The sequence below is a fragment of the Melopsittacus undulatus genome, chromosome Z (genome assembly GCF_012275295.1).
Source record: "Melopsittacus undulatus isolate bMelUnd1 chromosome Z, bMelUnd1.mat.Z, whole genome shotgun sequence".
Classification (NCBI taxonomy): domain Eukaryota; kingdom Metazoa; phylum Chordata; class Aves; order Psittaciformes; family Psittaculidae; genus Melopsittacus; species Melopsittacus undulatus.
In genome coordinates this window covers 82,543,580-82,565,835 of record NC_047557.1, presented here as the reverse complement: position 1 = coordinate 82,565,835, position 22,256 = coordinate 82,543,580, and the positions used below count along the sequence as shown (strand labels likewise).

Genomic DNA, 22,256 nt, shown 5'->3' with positions numbered 1-22,256 from the left:
AGTACCAAAGAAGTACAGGGAAAGGAACAGTGGTAGGATGAGTTTGGCTGGCTTGGAGGCAAGTTGGAATCAGCTCATGCTCTAGGGGTAGGCTGGGGCCCTCTGTCGTTGCTGAACAAGCTGTCCCAGTTCAGGACACAGACTTGCTTCATACCTTGGGAGCTCCAGGCTCCTTTAGAAACTTGGGCACTATTACAAGGGTGGTGGGCAAACCTCCTCAGACTGGCCGCCTTGCAAAGTGGTGCTCTCTGACAATGCAGGATCACAGCCAGGGCAGAGAGGGCAACCACCAACATCCACACGTCACACAGAAGATGAGGGTCCTGCATCTTCTCCACTGTGGCACCAGCTCTCTCCAACCACTCCCATGGTGGTGTTCTCAGCCACTGGTTTTGCCTCACCCAAACAGCCAACCCACAAACCTCCTGCTCTAGGCAACAAGCTGCCATCCCAGCATCAATATGTGGGGGATCAACACTGCTCCAGTCATGACCTCCACTCCCCAGTGGTACACCACATATGACACCACAGCTATCACCATCCTCACTCCCTGGCACCACCCATGGCTCTGCTGTGGAGACCCTCATTACACAGGTACACCTTATCCTGGCACCACCTCAGGCCCTTGACCATGACCATCCCATGTTCAGGGGAACCTTCACCCCTATGCTCCAAGAGGACCCCCAGGTATCTTGTCATTCTTAATCTTGTTTCTGGATGTTCTTAGCTCCTTTGGCCTACAAGCCCCCACCCTCCAGATTCCCTAGTCCTCTTGGCCAGTATTACTCAGTTCTAAGTAGCTGTGGCCCCATACCTGGGTCTCACCAGGGGTTTCACTCTCCCCTGCTCCAGGGACTCCATGACCACAGGGACCCCCCTGAATCCATTGGCCATCATGGTCCAGTGCTGGAATCCCCCCAGCACTACATCTCCTGTTTACCTGCCCCCCAGCGCTCCATCTCCCATGGTCCCCCCCCAGCGCTCCGTCTCCTGTTTATGCCCCCAGTGCTCTATTTACTGTGAACCTCCCTAGGACTCCTTATGCCATGTACCCCTCCCAGCGCTACATCTCCTATGTGTTGTCGTCCCCCTCATAGCTTTATCTCCCGTGTACCCCTCGCGCTTCGTCTTAAGTATATCCCCCCTGCTGTTCCATCTCCGGTGTCCGTTCCCAGAGTTCAGTCTCTCTTGCAGCCCTCTCCCCCCCCCCCCCCAGCAATCCATCACCCGTTACAACGCCCCAGCGCTCCATTGTCCTCCTGGCATTCCCCCGTTCCCGGCCCCGTTCCCACCCTCCAGCCCCGACGAGGGGAGGAACCAGCCCAGCGGCGCCGTGCCCAGCCTCCCCCGAGCGCCGTCCTGCGCTCCCCGCACCGGCATCGGCTCCAGCTCCGCTCGCTCCCGCCCGCCAGCTCCCGCCGCCCGGGATGAAGGTTCTCCGGCACAAGATCGAGCTGCTGACAGGTAACGGCCAGGCCCGGGCGTGCTGGGGGAACGCGGCTTTTTGGGGTCCGGGAGGTACAGGGCTGCAGCGGGGGAAGCCTAGCCCGGGGAGGGGGGGAACGGAGCCGGCAGCCTCCCGGTACGGGGGACCCACCAAACAAACGGCCGGGGGGGGGGGGGGGGGTTGTGGGGTGCATGTGGGGCTGCTGGAGCATCCGTGTGGCGCCTGCCCCCCCCCCGCACATGGGGCCGCGGTTCCCCTTAGCCCCCGCCTCCTGCAGAACCCCTGCTGCTGCTACCCATGCCCGCGGTGCTCAGACCCTCACCGGTGGCACCGGATTCCCCCGGCTGGGTCCTGCCCACTCCAGTGCCCCCCGCATTGGGCTAGTTTTGGGGGGATTGGGGTGCTGGAGTGCAGACCTGTGCCCCTGCCATGGGGGCAGGGCAAGCTGGGGGTGTTCATCCTGCACTCCAGCTCCAACCAGGCACGCTACCCGGTGTTAAACCCTTCCCACGGCCTCATGATGATGATGATGATGATGATGATGATGATAATAACAACAACAGTGTATTTCCTTGCCATAAGCTGGTTCTCCTCCAATAAGCTGCAGATCCCCGAGGAAAGTAAGCCAATGTGGCTGTTTCCATCCAGGTCTGTATAAGCAGTACCAGGGCCCCCGCAATGCAAAGTGCTTGTCCCAAACAGAGCACTGAGTTTGGGACTGACTTGGGATTAGGGAGGAGGTGTGTCCCAGCTGTGCCCAGGAAATAGTGGCATCGCAGTGGGAAGGCAGAGTGGGAATGGAGATGGGCATGCTTGGAGCAGCACCCTGGGGATGGGTGCTGTGGAGGAGCACTGGGGCAGGCTGGAACAAAAAGGGCTTGTTGCCAGTCACATTGCCCAGTCATTATGAGAACCAAGTTGTCTTGGCCAGAGACCCAGAGCTGTGGCTTACCCACCAGCCCTCCACAGTGACAGTGGCCCAGCCAGGTTGGGTAAGGCTGCCTACTGTCCCACTGCTGCACTGGCAGGGGCAGGGACAAGGGTACTTGTGGGGTGCCATGGGAAGCAAAGCATCCACTGGAATCCTGCTTGCAGGCTGTTGCACCCATGGGTCTCCACGATGTACTGATTCCTGCTCCACTCCCATTCTCAGTGCCATGCCAGGGGACCCATCCACCCTGTGCTGAGGATGCTGGTTGGTGCAGGGCTCTGCCATGTCCCTTGTGAGCCAGTTCTGCCCCTGCCGTCAGAAAGGTCATGGGGCCTTTCCTCATGGCTGGGCCACCCTCCCTCCCTCCCATACTAGCTGGAGGCTTTAATTACTAAAGGCACTCACCATACACTAAGTGCTGTTCCCAGCCGTGCCAGGGACTGCGGGTACAAGGTGGGTTCCCGTGCTCAGTGTGGGAAGCTCCTGCTCACTTCCAGACCTGCTACTGGTGAGGCTGATTTTCTTCCCATTTTTTAACCCTGGGATGGTGTCCCAGGGCTTTGGAGCCTGTCGGTCGGTGGCTTTGCAGGGCTGCATCATCCGGGCTGTGCTGGTGGGCTGCAAGGCAAGGGCTGTCCCTTTACACAAAGCCATCTACCCAGCAGCAGTCCAGCCTGGAGCAGCATGTCCCAGGCAGGTGCCCCTCCATGGAGCTGTTGACACCTCTCACCAGTAGCGTGTTGTGCAGTGGAGCCCTTGGTGCAGGGAGTGATGTGGACACCCCCAGTGCTGGGTGCCCTGAGTCTCCCTGGGTGCTCTGCAGTGGTATTTCTCCCTCAAAACAGTTGTGGTTTGTTGGGTGGCTCCCAAGGAGGAAAGTGCCATGTGTGCAGAGAGCAGCCAGGTGGCACAGCCTGCTTGGGTTTTGAATGGAAAACCCAGCTGGATGAGCAAATCTGGCTTTGGAGGGGAGCTTATGACCAGATTCAGTATTCCTGGTGGCATTGCAATGCTCATACAGTTGCCTGGCCTTTTCACATAGCTCACCTGCAATGACCCAGGTCTGAAAGTGGATAAATGTGTAGTGGGCTTGTCCAAGGCTGTGGATGAAGCAGGGTCTGTGCCTGCTGCAGTGCTAGCACAGCCCCATTCCATCCCTGGTGTCTCTGGGGACATTGCAGAGGGTGGGCAGCTGCTGCAGGGGGTTAGGGCTGGTGCTGGGCCATTCAGAGAAGCAGTTGTCTGAAGGCTTGGCCTTGGTGAAGGGGTGGAAACAGAGTCAGGGAAGGCAAACACTTGAGGTTCAGATCCTGCCTGAGCACAGACAACCCCCTTGTACTAGGATGTGCCAGTTACCCACCCCATCTATACAGGGGAGCCTGTCTGTCACCTTCCCTGCAGAGCCAGCTGCTAGGAGCACAGGCATCCCCTTTCTCTTTTCTGCTTTTCTAAGCTGGGTTTGTGACTGAGGATGTTTTGGAGATGTTGGTGCTGGAGGTACAAAGTCCCTGGTCAGTAGCATCTGCTGAGAAGCAGCACCATGGTAAAGTCTGTCCCTGCAAGCTCTGGGATGAGCTGCCCACTGGCCAGCACCTGGTTCCCAGGAAAGGAGAAGCATTTGAGGGTAAAGGCTCCACACTGGGTTTTCTCCATCATTGCAATACAAACTTCAGGCTGCCTCTCTGCTCCCCTGCTGCTTGAAGCATCCCTCTGCCTCCCAGCACAGGTGAGAAACATCACCACTCACCCTGTCTGCGCAGGTATAGCTCCCTCTGTTCCATCTGTATCTGGCTGCAGCCTAAACCCAGTCAAAACGCTGGATTTTCTCTCTCCAAGTGATGCTGGAAGGTGGGGTGGGATTTGGGATGTTCTTGCCGTGAACTGAGTGCTTATAGGGTGACCACCATGGATAGACCAGGTTGTTCTCCCAGTTTGCCTAGGACTGTGCCCTGGAGATTGGTCAGATGTTAACTGGAAGAACTGGACCTCTAGGGACTGCCTGCCCTGTGTCTGCTCCCAGCAGAGGGGCTCACTGCAGCCCATGGGCAAGCTGCATCACCAAGTCCCTGTGGTAGATGTTTGGAGTGAAGCTGATTTGGATCGTGTACCTATGAGCAGGGAGACCTGGGAGGCTACAGGGGAAGGGGTGAAGGGGCTGGAAGCAGAACCTTCCCTGACACCTCCACTGCAGGGCTGTTGCTGCAAGAGATGACCATGGCAGGGCTACATGAGCTGCGCTTCACTGAGGAGAAGCCACTGCTGCGGAGCCAGGACGCCGAGCTGGTAGGTCTGGTACAGATGCTGAAGTGAGTGCTTGGGGAGGTGTGTGCATGCTGGTATGGGGTGCTTGTGTGGCATTCAGTGTACGTGTATGCAGATGTGTGCTGATATTGCAGGTGTGTGGGTGAGCACAGGTTCTGGTTTGGTGTGATCACAGAATCATAGAATCCCAGCCTGGTTTGGGTTGGAAGGGACCTTAAAGCTCACCCAGTTCCAACCCACTGCCACAGGCAGGGACACCTTCCACTAGAGCAGGCTGCTCCAAGCCCTGTCCAAGCTGGCCTTGAACACTGCCAGGGATGGGGCAGCCACAGCTTCTCTGGGCAACCTGTGCCAGGGCCTCAGCACCCTCACAGTAAAGAACTTCTTTCTTATATCTAACCATAATCTTCCCTGTTTCAGTTTAAACCCATCACCCTTTGTCCTATCACTACAGTCCCTGATGAAGAGTCCCTCCCCAGCATTCTTATAGGCCCCCTTCAGACACTGGAAGGCTGCAATGAGGTCTCCACGCAGCCTTCTCTTCTCCAGGCTGAACAGCCCCAACTTTCTCAGCCTGTCTTCATACAGGAGATGCTCCAGCCCCTGATCATCCTCATGGCCTCCTCTGGACTTGCTCAAACAGCTCCATGTCCTCCTTACACTGAGAACACCAGAACAGCACACAGTACTCCAAGTGGGGTCTTCCCAGAGAGGAGCAGAGAAGGAGAATCACCTCCCTGGAACTGGTGCTCATGTTATGGGGATGCAGTCCAGTGCATGGCAGGATTCTGGACTGCAAGTGCACACTGCTAGATATTGTATGTGCATGATGATGTTGCACATACATGCTAATACACACAGTGTGTGCACACACTGGCAGGCAGCGTGTGTGTGGATATTGTAGACGGGCATGTGTGTGTGCACACGTGTGTGCATCGTGTCCCCCTGGAGCCAGCGCTGCCCTCGGACCGGGCACTCATTTAGCTAGGGTCTTTGTGAGTTGAATAGAAGGAAGGAGGATGTTCCTGTCCCTAATGGCTCCTTCTCTCCCCAGGACAACTCGGATGTCTTCCTCTCCACAGAGGACACTGACTGGAAGGTAGGACCAGCCACAGGGGGGGTGTTCACCTTGGGTCTTGCGGGGAACAGCAGCCTGAGTGCTGGGGAAGGCTGCAGGGTGCTGAAGAGATCCAGGGGTGCAGCTGTCCCCCCTTCCCATGAGGGCACAGTTCCTGGGCAGTGTCTGTACATGGGGCTGCATATCTATTGCATATGCCAGCAGGAGGGGATGGTGCCAGACGTCTCTGCTGGCACTGAATGCAGCTGCAGGCACTTGGCGAAGGGCCGGGGACAAAATCTCTTTAAGAGTCGATTTCTTCTCAGGAGGGCTGAGCTGCTTTTCCAGCCCCTCCACCATTGCCATAGCAATGGTTTCCCAGGCAATGCCAGCCTCTGTCTTACATAAGGATGTTTGAAAGCCTTTCTTTTTTAGAGGCTTCAGCATTGCCCCCTCTTTTGGAGAGCAGGGCCCCTCTGCTCCTGGCTGGGACCTGCTCACCTTGTACTTCCATTTCACCTCTGTCAGAGACCCATGACACGGCCTCAGGGCTTGTGGGGCTCAGCTTGTGCAGGCTCCTGCTTCGGTGGGATTTACCATCACACCCAAGCTCATCCTGCACTGGGCTTCCCCAGAGATCAGGGTACAGGTAGATGGGGAGGGAGGGCAGTGAGGCTGCCACACCCCAGCTTGCTGCCTGTCCCTCTCCCAAAGCATGCCCCCTTCTCAGGGGACACCAGTGACGAGCTTCAGGTTCTATGTTACTGCTTTGCCAGTGGCTGGGACCACTGGAAGGGTGGGCTTGAATGGTGCTGTCTGAGACAGGTCTGGCACTGAAACACCAGCACTTGCAAGGGTGAAATAAATCAGGATTTTGTTCATCCTGGGAGAGGAGCAGGGAAGCACAGGTCCCTCTTTTAGCAGACTCAAAGTGGTGCCCAGTCTTTAGGGGCTGGCCTGCTCAGTCTCCATCATCCATGCGGGTAGGGAGCAAGGAATTCCATCAGGATGCTGGGCTAGTGGTTTGCAGAGTGGGAGATTTCTGTGTCTCTCTTGGAGGCCACAGAATTATTAAAAGGTGGCATTGACAGAAAAGAAATTCCAGCATTCCTAGCTGCCCTAGATCTGGGAAGATTCTGGGGCTGGAAGTGACAAGCTGTGTGGATCTGGGCTGCTCCTTGCTCTGCCTGCTCAGGGTTGTTGACAGCTGGAGGGGAAATGAACCCTCCTGGTGTCAGTGACTTGAGGGTGAGGAGATGAGGAACGCAGCATGGGCACCAGTATGACCCTCACTTGCCTGTGCCAGGGCAGGGCTTGGTTGGCATGCAGGGGATGTTAAAGAGCAACAGCTCTCCCAGGACAACCTTTGCATGCCAGTATTTCAGGGAGTGGCCCACAGTGATGCTGACCCGCATCCCTGCTGGTGCCCATTGTAGTGGGACCAGACAGTAAATGCCCCATTGATGCACCTTGGTACCTAGAGAATGACCTAGGAAACAACCAAAGCAGCATTCCTGAGCCAGCCAGGCCCTGAGCCCTGCTGGTTCCTCTCCAAGAGTCTCATGGTGGGATGGGATGAGCTCCCCAGACTGCGCAGGGGCAATGTCCCCTACCCCCACCCTGGCACTTTTCCCTTATCTCCCTGGTATTTAATCCAGCCCCAGCTGAACTCTTGGCCATCCCTCTGCTGCTCACCAGAGCCATTACTGCTCTCTTGACAAGATGCTCTGGCCTACGGGGATAGCGAGGGGGAGCAGGGGTCTCCCATTCCCATGCCAGCCATAGTAAAGCCCTTGGGGCTGCTGGAATAAGCCAAATTGTTGGAATGCAGGTGGCAGGAGCCCCTGCCCTGGGACATGGTGGCCCTGGCCATGCTGAAGGTCTGGGCCACCCACCAGCGGATGGGCTTGTAGCCAGTGAGGTGGCAATGCCATTCAGTGCCATTCAAGTGGAATCAGCCTTGCTCAGCCTTCCCATGTCCCTGCAGCCCTTCTGCATTCATGCCTTGCTTTGCCTCAGCTTTTCCACCCCTTCTCCCTCTATTTTGCCACCATCTATCTTTCCTTGCCTGCTCATGCCCCTCTACAGCTCTAGCTTTTCCCTGAAGGCTGTGGCTGCTCATACTCTTTGACTTCACAGGCAGCAGAATTTCCATCTGGACCCTTGAACAGCTTTGTACCTGTGCCAGGATCCCCTGGAAGCTGGGCTTACCCCTCACAAGGTCCTTCCTTAACAGAGATGGAGCTTGGGCTTGTCTCTGAGCAACCTGCAGGACAAAGCAGTACAGCGGAAAGCTTCTTTGGGGCAGGCAAAGTGGATGCCATACCGCTGCCCACCTGTCTGTCCTTTCTCCCGCATCCAGACCCCCTGACTTGTTTGCAGGACACCACATTTGGTGGCTCCTCACAAGTTCTGGGTGATCAATTGCCCAGGTCAGGGAAAGGGCTCTCCCCAAGGAAAAGGAGCTCAGCCCTGTTATTAGACATCAGAGACTCTAAGAGAACAAGCCTGCTGGGTGAGGCTGAGCTCATGGGGCTTTGCCATGGCAGGAGACCCGTATATGTTCTGGTGGTGGCAGCTGAATCCATGGCTGTGGTGTGTGCAGGCCATGGTGGAAGCGAGCCATGGCCAGGGTGGGCCATGACCCATGATGCAGAGGTGGTGACATGCTCCAGCATGGCACATCCCTGTGGTGGGCAGGGAGGCTGGAGGGTCCCCACTGAATGCTGTCATGGTCCAGCACTGCTCGTGGCTCTTCAGCCCCTTTGAGGCACCATGGCACTCTTTCTCCATCCATGGTTGCCCAGCTTCTTGCTGGAGTGGCTCTGAAGGTGGCTGTGCTGAGCTGGACTGGGCAGGAGCAGGCAGGATAAAGTGGATGGCACCCAGAGGCTGCCCATCGTGGGGCATTAGGCCACCCATGGGTGTGAGCTGCAGGGAGCCCTCATTGGAATCAGGGCAGAATACATCTGCCTGTATGCATGTGTACACAGGAATACACATGTGTGCATGTGCATACACAGCACGTGTCGGACAGGATCTGATTCCTCAGGGCTTCTGGGTTGTCTTTCCTCCTGCTTTATTTACTTGCTACTGCTGATGGCCAGACTGGGACTAAATCCTGTGCATCCCCTGCTTGCCAGTGTCCCACAGCCGGCAGGATGGCTGTGCTGCTGGGTAAGGTGACACACGTATCTGTTCACATGCATGTGCCCTTCTGTGAACATGTGCACAAGATTCTTCATCTGTGCAGATCATTGTGCATCCATGGGCATCAGTGATAGCCACAGCATACATGGGAAGCACAAAGGAGAAAGATTCAATGGGTATGCTCCTTATGTGCATATGACCATGCACATACATATACAGGAACATGGACCAACACAGACACACAGGGGCCAGCCCCCATGTGTGGATATGCACATATATGTGGGGTTGTGTGTGCTCCATCATGGCTTGTTCTCTTTATTCTCCCAAAGTTTCTATATGCAGAAATGAGAGGGGAACATGACACAGTGTGTCTTGCGTCGGTGCCTGTTCCTGTGCATGCATTGTGCCTGGTCACATGCATCTGCAGCGCATGCCTGATGTGATGTTCTCCTGTGTGTTTAGTGAGTGCCCATGTCTGTGAGTGTGTCTGGGGGTGATTCCTGATGAATATGTGCTGGTGCAGGCTGCAGGTTCAGCATGATTCGGCATGTTTGCATGTGGCTGCAGTCACACACGTGTGCTGAGTACCCAGACACCCTGGCCTGTCCTGCTGTGCCCAAAGAGGGTAAGATGGAGCAGGTTCTGCATGGTGCCAGGCAGTTTTTCTTTCATAAACAGGGATATTTGGGGCCAATTGGAGCATGAATAATTACACTGGCAGCCAATGGCTGAGTGCTGGCTCCATCGCAGCACTCCTGCAATGGAGCTCAGCCTGTGTCGAGGGGGAAGGGAGGCAGAGGCAGGGCTTAGCGCAGGGCTGGGGCTCCACTATAAAGCCAGGCGAGGGGCTGAGCCAGCGCAGAGCTCTGCTTCACCCAGTCCACTGCACTGCTGTACTCTGCACCGGGACCTGCTCTTGGTCCACCTTGCCTGAGCATCCTCGTCCTCCCGGTTCCTCACCATGCCTGAGTGCTGGGATGGGGTAGGTATCACCGCTCCGTGCTCGCTGCCCTCCCTTCCCTGAGTTTTGCCTCAGGTACCTCCCCTCCTTGCTCAGGCTGAACCTTTGCTCCCAGCAGCGCTTGACGTGGGGCAGGCAGGGGTTGGTGAGTGGGGACCTGGTGCTGGGGAGCTTTTTATTCTTGCAGCCCCGCTGCTGCATCTCTGATGTGCCACAGGCTTCAGGGACACAGTGTCCTTGAGCACGTCTTCCCAAACCCAGCCAAGATGCTGCAGCCTGGCTAAGTGTGACTGCAGAGGCTGCTGATGGGGTGATGGGTGGCACGTTGCCCCTTCCCCACCCTGCAGATGGAGAGGGTCTCCTGCTGTTTTGAAGCAACCTCTTGGATGCTTTCTGGTCTCTGCAGTGATGGCAACAGGCTGGTGCAGAGGAGGCTGAGCACTGCAGCATTATGTGGGTGACCTGGACAGGGCTGGGTGCTCGAAGTACCTATGGGTGCTGTGACAACCTCCTCCACCTCACCCCACTTTTGCAAGGGCCGTGGGTTGTTAGTGCCCTCCACTCCTTGCTGCCTGCATCCCTTGCATCCCTCTCCTTCCCTCTCCTTCCCTCCCCTCCCCCCCGGCCCCAGTGAGCATCCCTGCAGCAAAGGGCAGGGCTGTGGTACCCAGGAATGCTGCAGAGGCTGCACCATGAGCAGGAATGTGCCTGGCTTGGGGCAGGGGGAATGTGAGGTGCTGGGAAAGGAGCCGCATTTTGGGCATGTGATTTTGGGGTGGGAATGCAGCCTGAGCTACTGAGGCTGTGAGAGGGACCATGAGCACGATGATGGCAAGGAGGCAGCCCTGTGCCCAGGATCAGACCACATGAATGTCTCCTGCTCTGTGACCTTGGGCCAGGCCCTTCCTCTGCCTCAGTTTCTCCATCCATTTGTGCAGGGGGATGTCCTTGCTCATTGTCTGCTGCCTGATACAGCCCTGAGAAGTGGAGGGGCCACTGTGGATGAGGGCTGTGGTGGGGGTGCCCTTGGGGAGCACGATGTTGTCTCCTCAGAGCGCTTGTGCTGCCTTCAGGCACTGCATCCCCTCGAGGACAGCGGATCTCAGCAAGGGGAGGCACTGCAGTGAGGAGACCGTGTCCTCAGGAGTTCCTCCCACCTCAGGCCTGTGTCCTTCAGAGTCCTTGACAGCACATAACCCATGGGAACATCCATGTACTTGCTCCCCTCCTGACAACCCATCCAAGGGGCTGCCAGTTCCTGCAGTGAGAACTGTGCCAGCAACCTCTGCCCAGCCCATGATGTTCCTGCACCCACCAGATCCTAGCTTCAAGGTCACTGACTGGCAGGGATGGGCATCTGGAGGGGACGCTGGTCCCTTGTCCCCAGGCACCATTTGGGCTCACAGCTTCAGCTTCCCTTGCTGGCTGGGGATGATGGCTGTGAGACTTCCCAGCCAGGGAAACTGAGGCACAGGGCAGCCCTGATCTCTATGGGGGCACAGCCACGACACATCAGGGAGGTTTTAAGTTAACTTTAGCTGTGATTTTGGGGTCAGGCTGCTACATTTCCCAGGGCAATGTCCGGGGTCCAACCTCTGCCTGTTTGTTCCAGGCACAAAGAATCCAGGCCAACTGGGCCGTGCTGTCCCTGTTGCCAAACTCCCTCAGTGTGAGGCTCTTAAAGATCTCCTGTCCCATGCTGTGTTCTACCTGCCCTGTTCCATGATCCTCATCTCTGCCTGGGATCATCCCATCCACCCCATTCTATCCCAAACCTCTATCACTTGATCCCATTCTATGATCCCATTCCATGATCCCATACCATGATGCACCATTTTCCTAAATCCTATTATCTTATCCCAAGTCCCCCGTTTCCTTCCCTGTGATTTACCTACTTTCTGCTACCACAGGGATGCCCAAAGCTGGGCTTCTTCTCAGGTTAGCTTCTCGTCTTTCCCACATGCTTCCACGGGGTTCAGCTGCCCAGGGAAGCACTGGTGAGGGTGTATTGGAGCAGACAAGCATCACACCATCTCTTCTCTTCCCCCAGGAGCATGACATTGAGACCCCCTATGGACTGCTGCACGTGGTCATCCGGGGCTCTCCCAAGGGGAATCGCCCGGCCATCCTGACATACCATGACGTGGGCCTCAACTGTGAGTCCTTGGGCCATGGGGTGCAGGTGCAAGGGGGAGCAAGCCTGGGGCTGCACTGAGTGCAGGACATCAGCCATGGCCCCAGCTTGGCTTCTTTGCCTCCTCCCATGAAGGATTCCCAGGATGCATTGTGTATCCCCAGACATCTGAAAGCACCAGATACTCAGCACAACTCAAAGCCCAGGCCAGGAGTGTTTGGCCACCCTGAGGCACCCAGCCACACCAGGAGGGATGGGACACAGGGGATGCTGGATGGGTCCGCATGCCTGTTGGAATCCAACGCACGAACCTGGGGGATGTTGTGAGGGCTGATGGATATGGGAATAGTAGGAAAAGAGGGACCTGAGCTGGGGCTCTGGATGTGGGGATTCTGTGTTATCTGGTTTAGACTGGATGTTAGGAACAGTTTCTCCCCAGAGAGTGCTCAGGCATTGGAACAGGCTGCCCAGGGCAGCAGTGGAGTCACTGTCCCTGGAAGTGTTCACACACTGTGTAGACAAGGCCCTCAGTGCTGGAGAGCAGCTGGGTGTAGTGATCTTGGCAGGGCTGGGGAACAGTTGGATGTGGTGATCTTAAAGGTCTTTTCCAACCTGGTTGATTCTGCAATTGTGTGACTGGATCTGCAGCCCAGACCATGGCCTGTATCCCTGAGCTGAGCTGGGATGCCCAGTGCCCTGTGTGGGGAGGAGCATCTCCCACTCCATGGAGCTGAGGCTGAGTCACCATGGGTGGAAATGAGCACTCTCACTTCCAGCAATGTGTCATGTTGGCTGCAATGGCCCCTACAAAGTGCTTCATCCCGACCTTTTAGTTGGGGTGTCCTGGCACCAGTGCCATGGGGCAGAACCCCTCCAAGCCCCCGCAATGGCTGTATCCCACTGCAGCAGTGGTGGCCTGTCCACAGCAACACCGGGGCTATGTTTCTTTGTTTCCAAGCAGGCAGATTTGCATCCATTTCTCAAATCCCAAGTTTGCTTGAGGCCCTGCTGAGGATTTTGGATAGGGCTGATAACACCCCAGGCTGCTGATCCTGCTGCCCAGGGTTTTGCAGCTCGGAGCTTTGCAGCCCCCAGTCACATCTCTCCAAGCTGACAAGGCTCATCCCAAACTCCTCATTCTCCTGGCTATGTCCATCCATCATCATGCCTCCCAACATCAGCAGGGATACCAGCCTGGCTAGCAGTGGCTATGGGGATGAGGAGCCAGGCAGGAAAGGGATGGGAAGGCTTTGGTGACATGTCACAAGGTTAAAGGACAGTAGGAGGGTAGGTAACATCTCTCCATGCTCTCTGGCCCCCGTGCCAGGGCGTCTAGTGTCTGATCCCTGCCTGCCCTTTGACAGACAAGCTCTGCTTCAACACCTTCTTCAACTATGAGGACATGCAGGAGATCACAAAGCACTTTGTGGTGTGCCACGTGGACGCGCCAGGCCAGCAGACAGGAGCCTCGCAGTTCCCTCAGGGGTAGGTGCCAGCTTCGAGGGCTCGGTCTGCCCACACATTGTCACTCCCCTGACCCCCGGGACATCACCCTCCTGCCTGTGTGCTGCCGTGCCCTGCCTGCAGGTCTCTGAACCATGTCAAAGCTCAGGGCAGCCAAAGGCGGTGGTTTGTGGGTTGGTGACAGTTCCTTGCCTACTCCAGGCAGCCATGTCCCAGCCTTCCCATTCTGCATCCCGTAACATCATACTATGCTCCCCTGTGCTGCAGGTACCAGTACCCATCCATGGATCAGCTGGCTGCCATGCTCCCCAGCGTGGTGCAGCACTTTGGGTAAGTCACCTCCCCTCCATGCTGATGGCTGGGGTTGCTGGGAGAGGGGCAGTGGGCAGTGGTTTGAGGCTGGGGAGGTGTCCCAGTAAGCTGGCATGCTGCGTGTGTCCTTGTCCTGCGGGCAGAGGGGTGCCCCAGGGAACCCATGCTGGAGTCCACTGGACCCTCATATGCACCTCTCCACTTTCCAGGTTCAAGTATGTGATTGGGATCGGTGTTGGGGCAGGAGCCTACGTCCTGGCCAAGTTTGCGGTGAGCTGAGGCTGAGCTGGGCTGGCCCTGTGTTGCCTGTGGCTGCTGTCAGCCCAGGACATGGGGAAGACCAGGAGCTGACACCCTTGGGCAGGCTGTTCCTGGAGAAACGGGAGGCCACAACAGCAGTGCCATGGCCATGGTGGCTGGGTCTTGCCACAGGTCTCCATTGCCTCCAGTGCAGTGGGCAGTGGCACTGGTGGGGACTGCCTGGGGCGCATCTCCCCTCCCTGCTGAGTGCTGCCTCTCTTGGTCACTGCAGCTCATCTTCCCTGACCTAGTTGAAGGACTGGTCCTCATGAATATCGATCCCAACGGCAAAGGCTGGATTGACTGGGCAGCTGCCAAGGTGGGCAGAGCCCTGACCCTGGGGTAGGAGCCAGCAGGGCTCTCTCCAGGGTCCAGCCTGGAGGGCTGGACCTTCCTCCTTCCCTGGGGAAGGAGCCAGCAAAGTGGTGCTGTAATTCCCTGTGCTCTCTCCACAGCTCTCTGGCCTCACCAGCACTCTGCCAGACACTGTTCTGTCACACCTCTTCAGCCAGGTAAGGGATCATGACACAAAATGATGCATCCCATCACCGGCCCCTCACCCTGTATGCCTGTGGGCTGTGCCCTGCCATGTGCCACTGGACATGCCCCATATCCACAGGGACAGGCTTAGTCAAGCCCTTCCTGTATCCTTCCTGCCTGATCTGGGGCTTAGCGTTGACAAGTGTGCGACTCATGCCTGCATCCTGCCTGCAGCTCCAGCATGCCCATCTGCATGACCCAGCATCCTCCCTCCCTGCCCCACTGTCTAGCATGGCATGGGCAGGCTGGGGAGAGCAAGGGTGTCTGTGTGGCACCAGGCAGTGCCTGCTCTGATCTCTGTCCCTGCCCTGATCCCCATCCCTATCCTGATCCCCATCCCTGCCCTAATCTCTGTCCCTGCCCTGATCACCATCCCTGCCCTAACTCCATCTGTGCCCTAACTCCATCCCTGCCCCGATCCCTATCCCTGCTGGCACAGGAAGAGCTGATGAACAACACAGAGCTGGTCCAGAGCTACCGGCAGCAGATTGGCAGCGTGGTGAACCAGTTCAACCTCCAGCTCTTTCTCAACATGTACAACAGGTGAGTGCCCTCGGCTGCCCCCATCTGCATCAGGGTGAAAGGCTGCAGTGCTGGTGAGAGGCCTGATGGGTGCAGAGCTGGCTACTGGTGCTGGCCAGGGATGCGGGAATGATGGTACCTGTGCCAGAGCCTTGCCATGTCCCAGAGCCCACAGCTGTGGATGCATGCCTTCAGGCTTCATCCTGCATTGGGTGCAGAAGGGGAAGGGGGCAGAGATGCTGCCTCATTGTGCAGGGCTGGGAGCCGTGTTACTGCACTGGGTGCTGCATCCTGCTCAGGTCATGGTGGAGATGGATGTGGGGTCCTCCATTCACAGTATGCCGGGGCAGGGGGGCTGGGTGCTGTTTTCCAGAGCTGGCAGTGCCCCAGCTCTTGTGCTATGGCATCAGTGGCAACACTGGCCCATGGGCTCACACTTGCCCTCTTTCTCCTCCTCCATCAGTCGCAGGGATCTGGACATCAACCGGCCTGGGACTGTGCCCAATGCCAAGACACTGCGGTGAGAGTCGTACCAGCATGACATGGGGGGTCCCAGGGCAATAGAGTCCTCTCAGACTAAGCCCTGACCATGCCTTTTCCTCCTTTCACTTTCAGCTGCCCTGTGATGCTAGTGGTCGGAGACAATGCGCCTGCTGAAGAAGGGGTGGTGAGTGATGGGGTAGTGCCTGTAAGGTGGTAGTGCCCATCACTACATGGGTGCACACACATGTGCTGCCTGCTCAGACATGTGTGTGCTCCTCTGTGCAGGACCATGTGCAAACCCACCTGCTCATGTGTGCATGTGCCCTGTGACACAGCTGGAAACCTCCCCTTCCTCAAATGCCCAGATGCACTCACAGTGTGCACACTCAGATGTGTTGGCACACAGGCACCTTCCCCTCTTGGCCACAGTCACTCAAAGAGCTGCCAGCACAGGCATGTGCTTGCACACACCCATGTGGCTGTCCACACTTACACAATCAGCCTCAGGTACTGGGCAGGTGACCACATTTGTATGTAATGTGTAACTGCATGCACAGCCCCCTCAGCATGTGTGCCTCTGTGCTTGTACACACGTGACACTCAGGATGGAAGGTCCCCTCTGTCCCATGACTGCGGGCTCAGGACTTGCCTCCCTGTCTCCACCTACCTGCAAGTGGGATGCTCCACTGCAGTGCCATGGGCCAGCGGCACTATCCACAGGCAACTTCTGCCTGGCTTGGGGCACCCCAGACTGCTGATACCACCCCTCTTGCCTGCAGGTGGAGTGTAACTCCAAGCTGGATCCCACCAACACCACCTTCCTGAAGGTAGGCCAGTGGCAGGGGCAGCCAGGAGGTCCCTGCTGCCCATCAAGTACCCATTCCCCAGGGTTGCAAGGTGTCTCCATCTCTCCATTCCAGGTCCATCCTGGCCATGGGGCTGGAGGGTGTAGGGAGAGCAGGGTAGCCCCCAGCAGTGCCATCCTGGGTACCAGGGGACAGGGTGGGTGGCAAAGCTCCCTTCCAAACTAAGCAGGATCTTCTCTCTGCAGATGGCTGACTCTGGCGGGCTGCCCCAGGTCACACAGGTGAGCCCCCATGTCCCCAGACTGGGTATACTTGGCCTGAGACATGCCCTGGTGCTGTCCCTCACCTCTGCTCTCTCCTGCAGCCTGGCAAGCTGACCGAGGCCTTCAAGTACTTCCTCCAGGGCATGGGCTACAGTGAGTGCTGGGCTGGGCATGGGGCTGGAGTGCGCCCTCATGTACACATGTGCGTGTGCCCGGGCGTGTGTGCTGACCTGTCTGTAGTAGAGAAGCCCGGTACTCTGGTATATCTGTCCTGAGGGAGAGTTGCATGTGTTCGTGGTGTATTTTCCGTGTGTTCATAGGGATGTGGGGTGTACAGGCTCCATGTGCACACAGACGTGTGTACAAGAGCTCTGTGTGGACAGCACCTCTGTGTACGCAAGCACATATACATGTGTGTGAGCATGCACGAGAAGGGGCTGTGTGTGCACATACAGACACGCAGAGTCCATGTGCACAAGTCTGTGTGCACACAGGTGTGTGTAAGTCCATGAAGACGTGTGTATGTATCCAGGTGTTCAGGTCTGTGTTCATGCACGTGTGTGTGTGCAGGTGTGCATACTTGTGTGCATACGCTGAAGGTCCATCTATACACGTGTGTGTGCAGGCGTGCAGGTCCGTGTGCATGCACACATGGGGCTGTGAGGACTCGTGGCTGATGGTATCTCTCTCCCCTCCCTGCCCCTCTCACACCCTGCCGCTGCCAGTTGCCCACCTGAAGGATCGGCGGCTGAGTGGAGGCTCAGGTACTGCTTAGTGCCTGCTGCTGCATGGTGCCGCCTGGGCTCCTGCCTCAAGCTGCCTGGGCACCTTTGGGAGCAGCCTGGGTGCTGGAATGGCCCTTCCCAGTCAGATACCCTCTGTGTTGCTCCACATTGCCCAAGATAAGCCCCCATGACCCAGGGTTGGGGGCTGAGAAATGAGATTCAGAGACATTCCCCACAAAGTGGGCAACTTTTGGCAGTGCCCACTGTGCCCTCCTCCGGCTGGGCAGCCACTGTGCCCACTGGGCATCCTAGCTGCAGGAGGGTTGGCACTGTCCCTACACACTCTGGTGGGCCCAAAGCACATCCAGCTCACTCCTTACCCAGAGCATGGCAACCAGGGTCCCCACTGCCTCATGCCCTGTGCTCACATTCCCAGGAGATATTCCCAGCGTGCAGCCTGTCCAGAGACCCCTGTCCCTGCCCTGCTGTCCTTTGCCAGCCTGGAGCTTGCTCGTGTTAACACTGCATGCTGCAAACTTGTGCCTGGTGTCATTTGCCTTGGGGAGTGGGACCTGTGGCTTTGCTTGTGTGAGCCACTGTCTGCTCAGATCCTGCAGGGTTTTGGAGGGAACTGAGCAGCCCATTCATGTCTGTGTGCCCATGCAGTGCCATCTGCCAGCATGACCCGGCTGGCACGCTCCCGCACAGCCTCCCTCACCAGTGCCAGCTCAGTGGATGGCACCCGTCCGCGTGCCTACACCCACTCGGAGAGCACCGAGGCCATGGGGCAGATCAACCACACCATGGAGGTATCGTGCTGAGGTCCACGCCTGCCGCAGACATCTTCTCCAGAGCCATCTCCTATCCATCAGCATCCCACCAGCACCCGCCTGCCCTGTGAAGATCCTCCACCAGGGCCCTTGCTCCTTCGGGGTCAATTTGTCTTCTTGGCCATTGGCCTCATCCCTTTGTCTGGTACCAGAAAAGGAGAGGGGTTTTACATCCCAGCCTCCAGCTCCTGGCTCCGTCCAGCAGTCACCATGGTTCTGCATCGGTCCTCACCCTCCCCAGCATTGGCCTGGCCATGGGTTGAGAGGGTGGGTGGTGGCGGGGACAGGATGGAGGAGCAGGGGCAATGTGGAGAGATTTGGGATGGCACAGCAGGACATGGACAGGACACAGGAGGTAGGTTATTGCCCCAATTATCAACTGGTATCTGGCCAAGCCAGAAGAAAGATGGGGACAGGGAGTGGTGCTCACTGGGGGAGGCCACTGGGCCCTTCCCAGAAATGCAGCTCCCATTTTCCCCACCAGTCCTCCCTGAGGAGAGCTGGTACAGGATCCCCAGCACATCCAGGACCTGCTGTCCTGGAGCTGGCCCAGCATTGTGAGAAATCACATCCCAAACTGTCCCCGTGCCCTGGTCATGTACCCTGAGGGTTGCCCTGGCGCAGTGGGCTCAGCCCTGCTTCAGAAGCCTCCCACCTCCTCCAGAGGTGGGAGGGTGGCATTGGGGGAGGTCCCCCTGCCTCTGCCTATGCTCTTGCCCTGTGGTGGCATATCCTTGGTTCCTTGTTGCAAGAAGGACAATCACCACCTGCCACCAACACCACCCTGGGTTTGGGGATAAAGGGGAGCTCTCTGCCCTGACTAGCTCAGTCCCTACCACAGCAGCACTTCCACTAACAGCTCTTAGTCAGAGGCCACCGAGTTTGGGATGCAACATGGCAAATCCCCCTCCAGTTTCACCACAGCCTGTGTGTGTCACTGCAGTGGAACCATGAGCAATAAGATGAGACACACCCACCCCGCCTGCAATGCTGGGACCCATCAGCACTCTCTGCTCCACAGGGTGCATCACTGCAGGATGCTGGCAGTGTGACCATGGATGTCGGGATCTCGTCAGTGGTTGGCTTTGCACACAGAGCTGGCCAGACCCATCATGGCCACCCCTGATCCCCACATCCCTCCAGTATCTTGCCTGCGCACTGAGCAGGGCATCTCTCAAGGGCTTGGCTCTCCTCAAGCTGTGGGGCCCATCCAGCCACTGGCTCCAGTGGATCCAGTCTGTCCTGGGCATGGAGAGCTGTGTCACTGCATAACCCACCTGGCCTCTGGTGCCATCCCTGCCCTGCCCTTTGCAGAGCCTGGGTCCTCCCTCACCAGGGGCAGTGGCAAATGGGTGCTCAAGCCTTCATGGTGATTTGTGGGGACCCACTGGTGCCACCATTGGGGTTAGCAGAACCAGCCCCCAAAGTAACTGCCCCCAGGCCCCATCCCCACTCTGCAGCAAAGGGCATGGGGCACCCAGCACACATACGAGAGCTTTTGGCCGTAAGACCCATGCCCTGATCCTCCCCTATTGAATAGCCACCCCAAAACACCAGTGTCCCCATCTGTCCCCACTTGGTTCTGCTGTGTGCTTCCTTCTCAGTGTGACTCTGAAAGCTGTGTAGCTCCTTTTTACTGTAGATAATGCTGTGATCTCGTCTTCTCAGCGTGTCCTTCCAGATGATATATATAAAGATACCTATATACATGATACATATAAGGCTTGGTGCAGTCCTTGACTTTCCTGGGTTTGTCCGCCCTTGCATTCTTGTCTCAGCAGTGCTGTGTGGTTCCCCTGGAGGTGGTCTGGCTGTGCTTACCTTCAGTTCCTCACCCTGGTTTTGCTGGTCAGTTTGGTTTTCCCTGGTGGTTTGTTCTTTTGGGTTTTGTTGGTTTTCCCCATTTTCCCCAGTCACAGCGGAATTTAATGCTTCTTCCTGAGTGCAACCTGGGCTTGTCAGGAAGGCCACAGCACTCATGAGACAGCAGTATGTAAACCAGATTAACTAACTTGTTGCTGTAGAGAGGATTTACTGTGTTGGAAAACAACAACCAAGCAGCTAATAAAGATGTTAAGAACCTGCTGTGCTCTTTCCAACACGCTGCAGGGAAGTAGTTCTGAGCTCATCCTAGGCCTGTCTGCAGAGATCTGGCGGGCAAGGAGGACAATGGGGACACCATGGCCACAAACCCAATCAGGGGCTGCACTGCTGGGGGAGAGGGACAAGGATGCCCACGGAGGGGAGCCATGGGGTGTTTTGGCATCAGGGCAGCCACAGGCAGAATGCCCCATATGCTGGGACTGGATGGAGACTGGAAAGCTGCTACTTGTGGCCCACAGAGATTGGATTCAAGTGGTGCCCAATGGAGAAGGGAAGACCTTTGGCTGCACAACTCTGGCAGGGGATGAGCAGTGTCCTTGAGAGATCCAGCCTCCATGTCCTCTTCCAGTACTGCAGGCTCCCATCTGTGCCCCCATCAAGGTTTGAATGTCCCAGGCCACAACCCTTTCCAAGTGCAGGAAGATCTCCTTGGGAAAGATCCCCTTCTGTTGTGGTTTAACCCCAGCTAGCAGCTAACCACCACACTCACTGCTACCCCTTCCCCACCCCTAGTAGGATGGGGACAAGAACTGGAAGAATGTGAAACCTGCAGGTTGAGACAAGAACAGTTTAATAACTGAAATTAAAGTAAAATGTAATGATAATAGAAATTATATCAACAATAACAATGTTGATGATAATAATGGGTGACAAAAAAAACCATCAAAAACCAGAAATGGAAACTCAGAAAACCCAAGTTATGCACAGCACAGTTGCTCACAGTTGCTCACGGACTGCTCAGCAGCAGTCCGTGCCTTCCAGACAACTCCCCCCAATTTCTATCCTGAGCATGATACTCTGCTGTGTGGAATACCCCTTTGGGTGGTTTGGGTCAGGTGCCCCTCCTCACTGGCAGAGCAGGAGACTGAAAAATCCTTGATCAGGGTAAGTGCTACTGGGCAGTAACTGAAACCTCGGTGCATTACCAGCATTATTCTCAGGCTAAAGGTAATGTGTTCTGCCTCTCTGGGAGCTCTCTCAGAGCCCTACACTGAACAAAGCGTCTAGCTCCTGCTCCCACACCTGAGGTCCCAGGACGGAAAGCTGGTGCTGGGCATCACCTACACATAGTGAGCTCTGGAACACCCAGCAAGGGAATCTGCACTTCCTTAGCCACCTGCGTTCTGCCTCTGTGACAGCTCTTCAGGCCACCCAGAGATGGAGCTGAGGACGGGCCTCCCCAGTGTTCCCACGGAACACTGTGCTCTGTAGGGGCATCACAAAGCCCCTCCTCGCTCTACCCACTCCAAAGACAAGGTCTCCAACAGTTCCAGCCCAACCTACTCTCACAAACTGCTGCTTTAGAACAAACGGCTCCATCTCCAGTCAGGAGGCACACCCTGAGCTCCAGCAGCATGGATCATCAGGGTGATCCTTTTGCTGCTTGTATTTAACTGATGGAGCTTTGTTTGATCAGGAATAATTTCACTGGCTTCCTTCAAGAGCTTAAATGGCTCAGGATTTAACTAATAAGGTAAAAGGCAGTGAAAAGCAATGTGCAGCAGAGTCTTAAAGCAGCAGGAGCTGCTCCACGAGGGGACACCTAATCTGAGAGGCAGTGAGTCCCTCCTCACTCCATGCCAGACATCCAAGACACTGCTGCTGCCGTTCTGTGATGGGTTTTAGCTCACCTAAACCTATGTATCTGTATAAAAAGCTAGCCTTTGCCTTCCTTCTCCTCACACCCTTTCCAAATTGGGTTTCCAGCTCAATCAGCTGAACCATCTAACCCTAAATCTAACTTTGTTGGTATAAACCAACCACAAAATCCTAATTCTGGGGCAGAGTAAGCCAAAGCAGAGCTGCTGCATAAGATAAGGAGTATTACCACTCCCAGTGGAAACTACTGAAGTATCCCTGGAGTTATGAGGGCAGCGCAGCACATTTGCCACAACCAACCCTTAAGAAACTATTCTTATAACAAAGAGAAAAGATGAGGGAAAAGTAAACACACAAGACACAAGAA

The 22,256-nt window shown here is 56.4% G+C and overlaps 1 protein-coding gene across 4 annotated transcripts; it reads left to right on the top strand.

Moving 5' to 3' along the window:
* Positions 1–1,353: 1,353 nt before the first annotated feature.
* Positions 1,354–19,899, top strand: NDRG4 (NDRG family member 4). 4 transcript variants are annotated; one of them, XM_031051851.2, is made up of 17 exons: positions 1,354–1,464; positions 4,570–4,661; positions 5,695–5,739; positions 11,859–11,964; positions 13,307–13,427; positions 13,674–13,736; positions 13,928–13,988; positions 14,251–14,337; positions 14,474–14,530; positions 14,998–15,101; positions 15,544–15,600; positions 15,696–15,747; positions 16,343–16,390; positions 16,615–16,650; positions 16,734–16,785; positions 17,358–17,396; positions 18,024–19,899. In XM_031051851.2, exons 1-17 carry the CDS (start codon positions 1,428–1,430, stop codon positions 18,176–18,178), a joined length of 1,212 nt encoding a protein of 403 aa, XP_030907711.2. In that variant the 5' UTR covers positions 1,354–1,427; the 3' UTR covers positions 18,179–19,899. The 4 variants fall into 4 exon arrangements, with proteins under 4 accessions (XP_030907711.2, XP_005152332.2, XP_005152334.2 ...); XM_005152275.3 differs by lacking the exon at positions 17,358–17,396; XM_005152277.4 differs by lacking the exons at positions 1,354–1,464; positions 4,570–4,661; positions 5,695–5,739 and adding an exon at positions 9,716–9,829.
* The last annotated feature ends 2,357 nt before the right edge of the window (positions 19,900–22,256 follow it).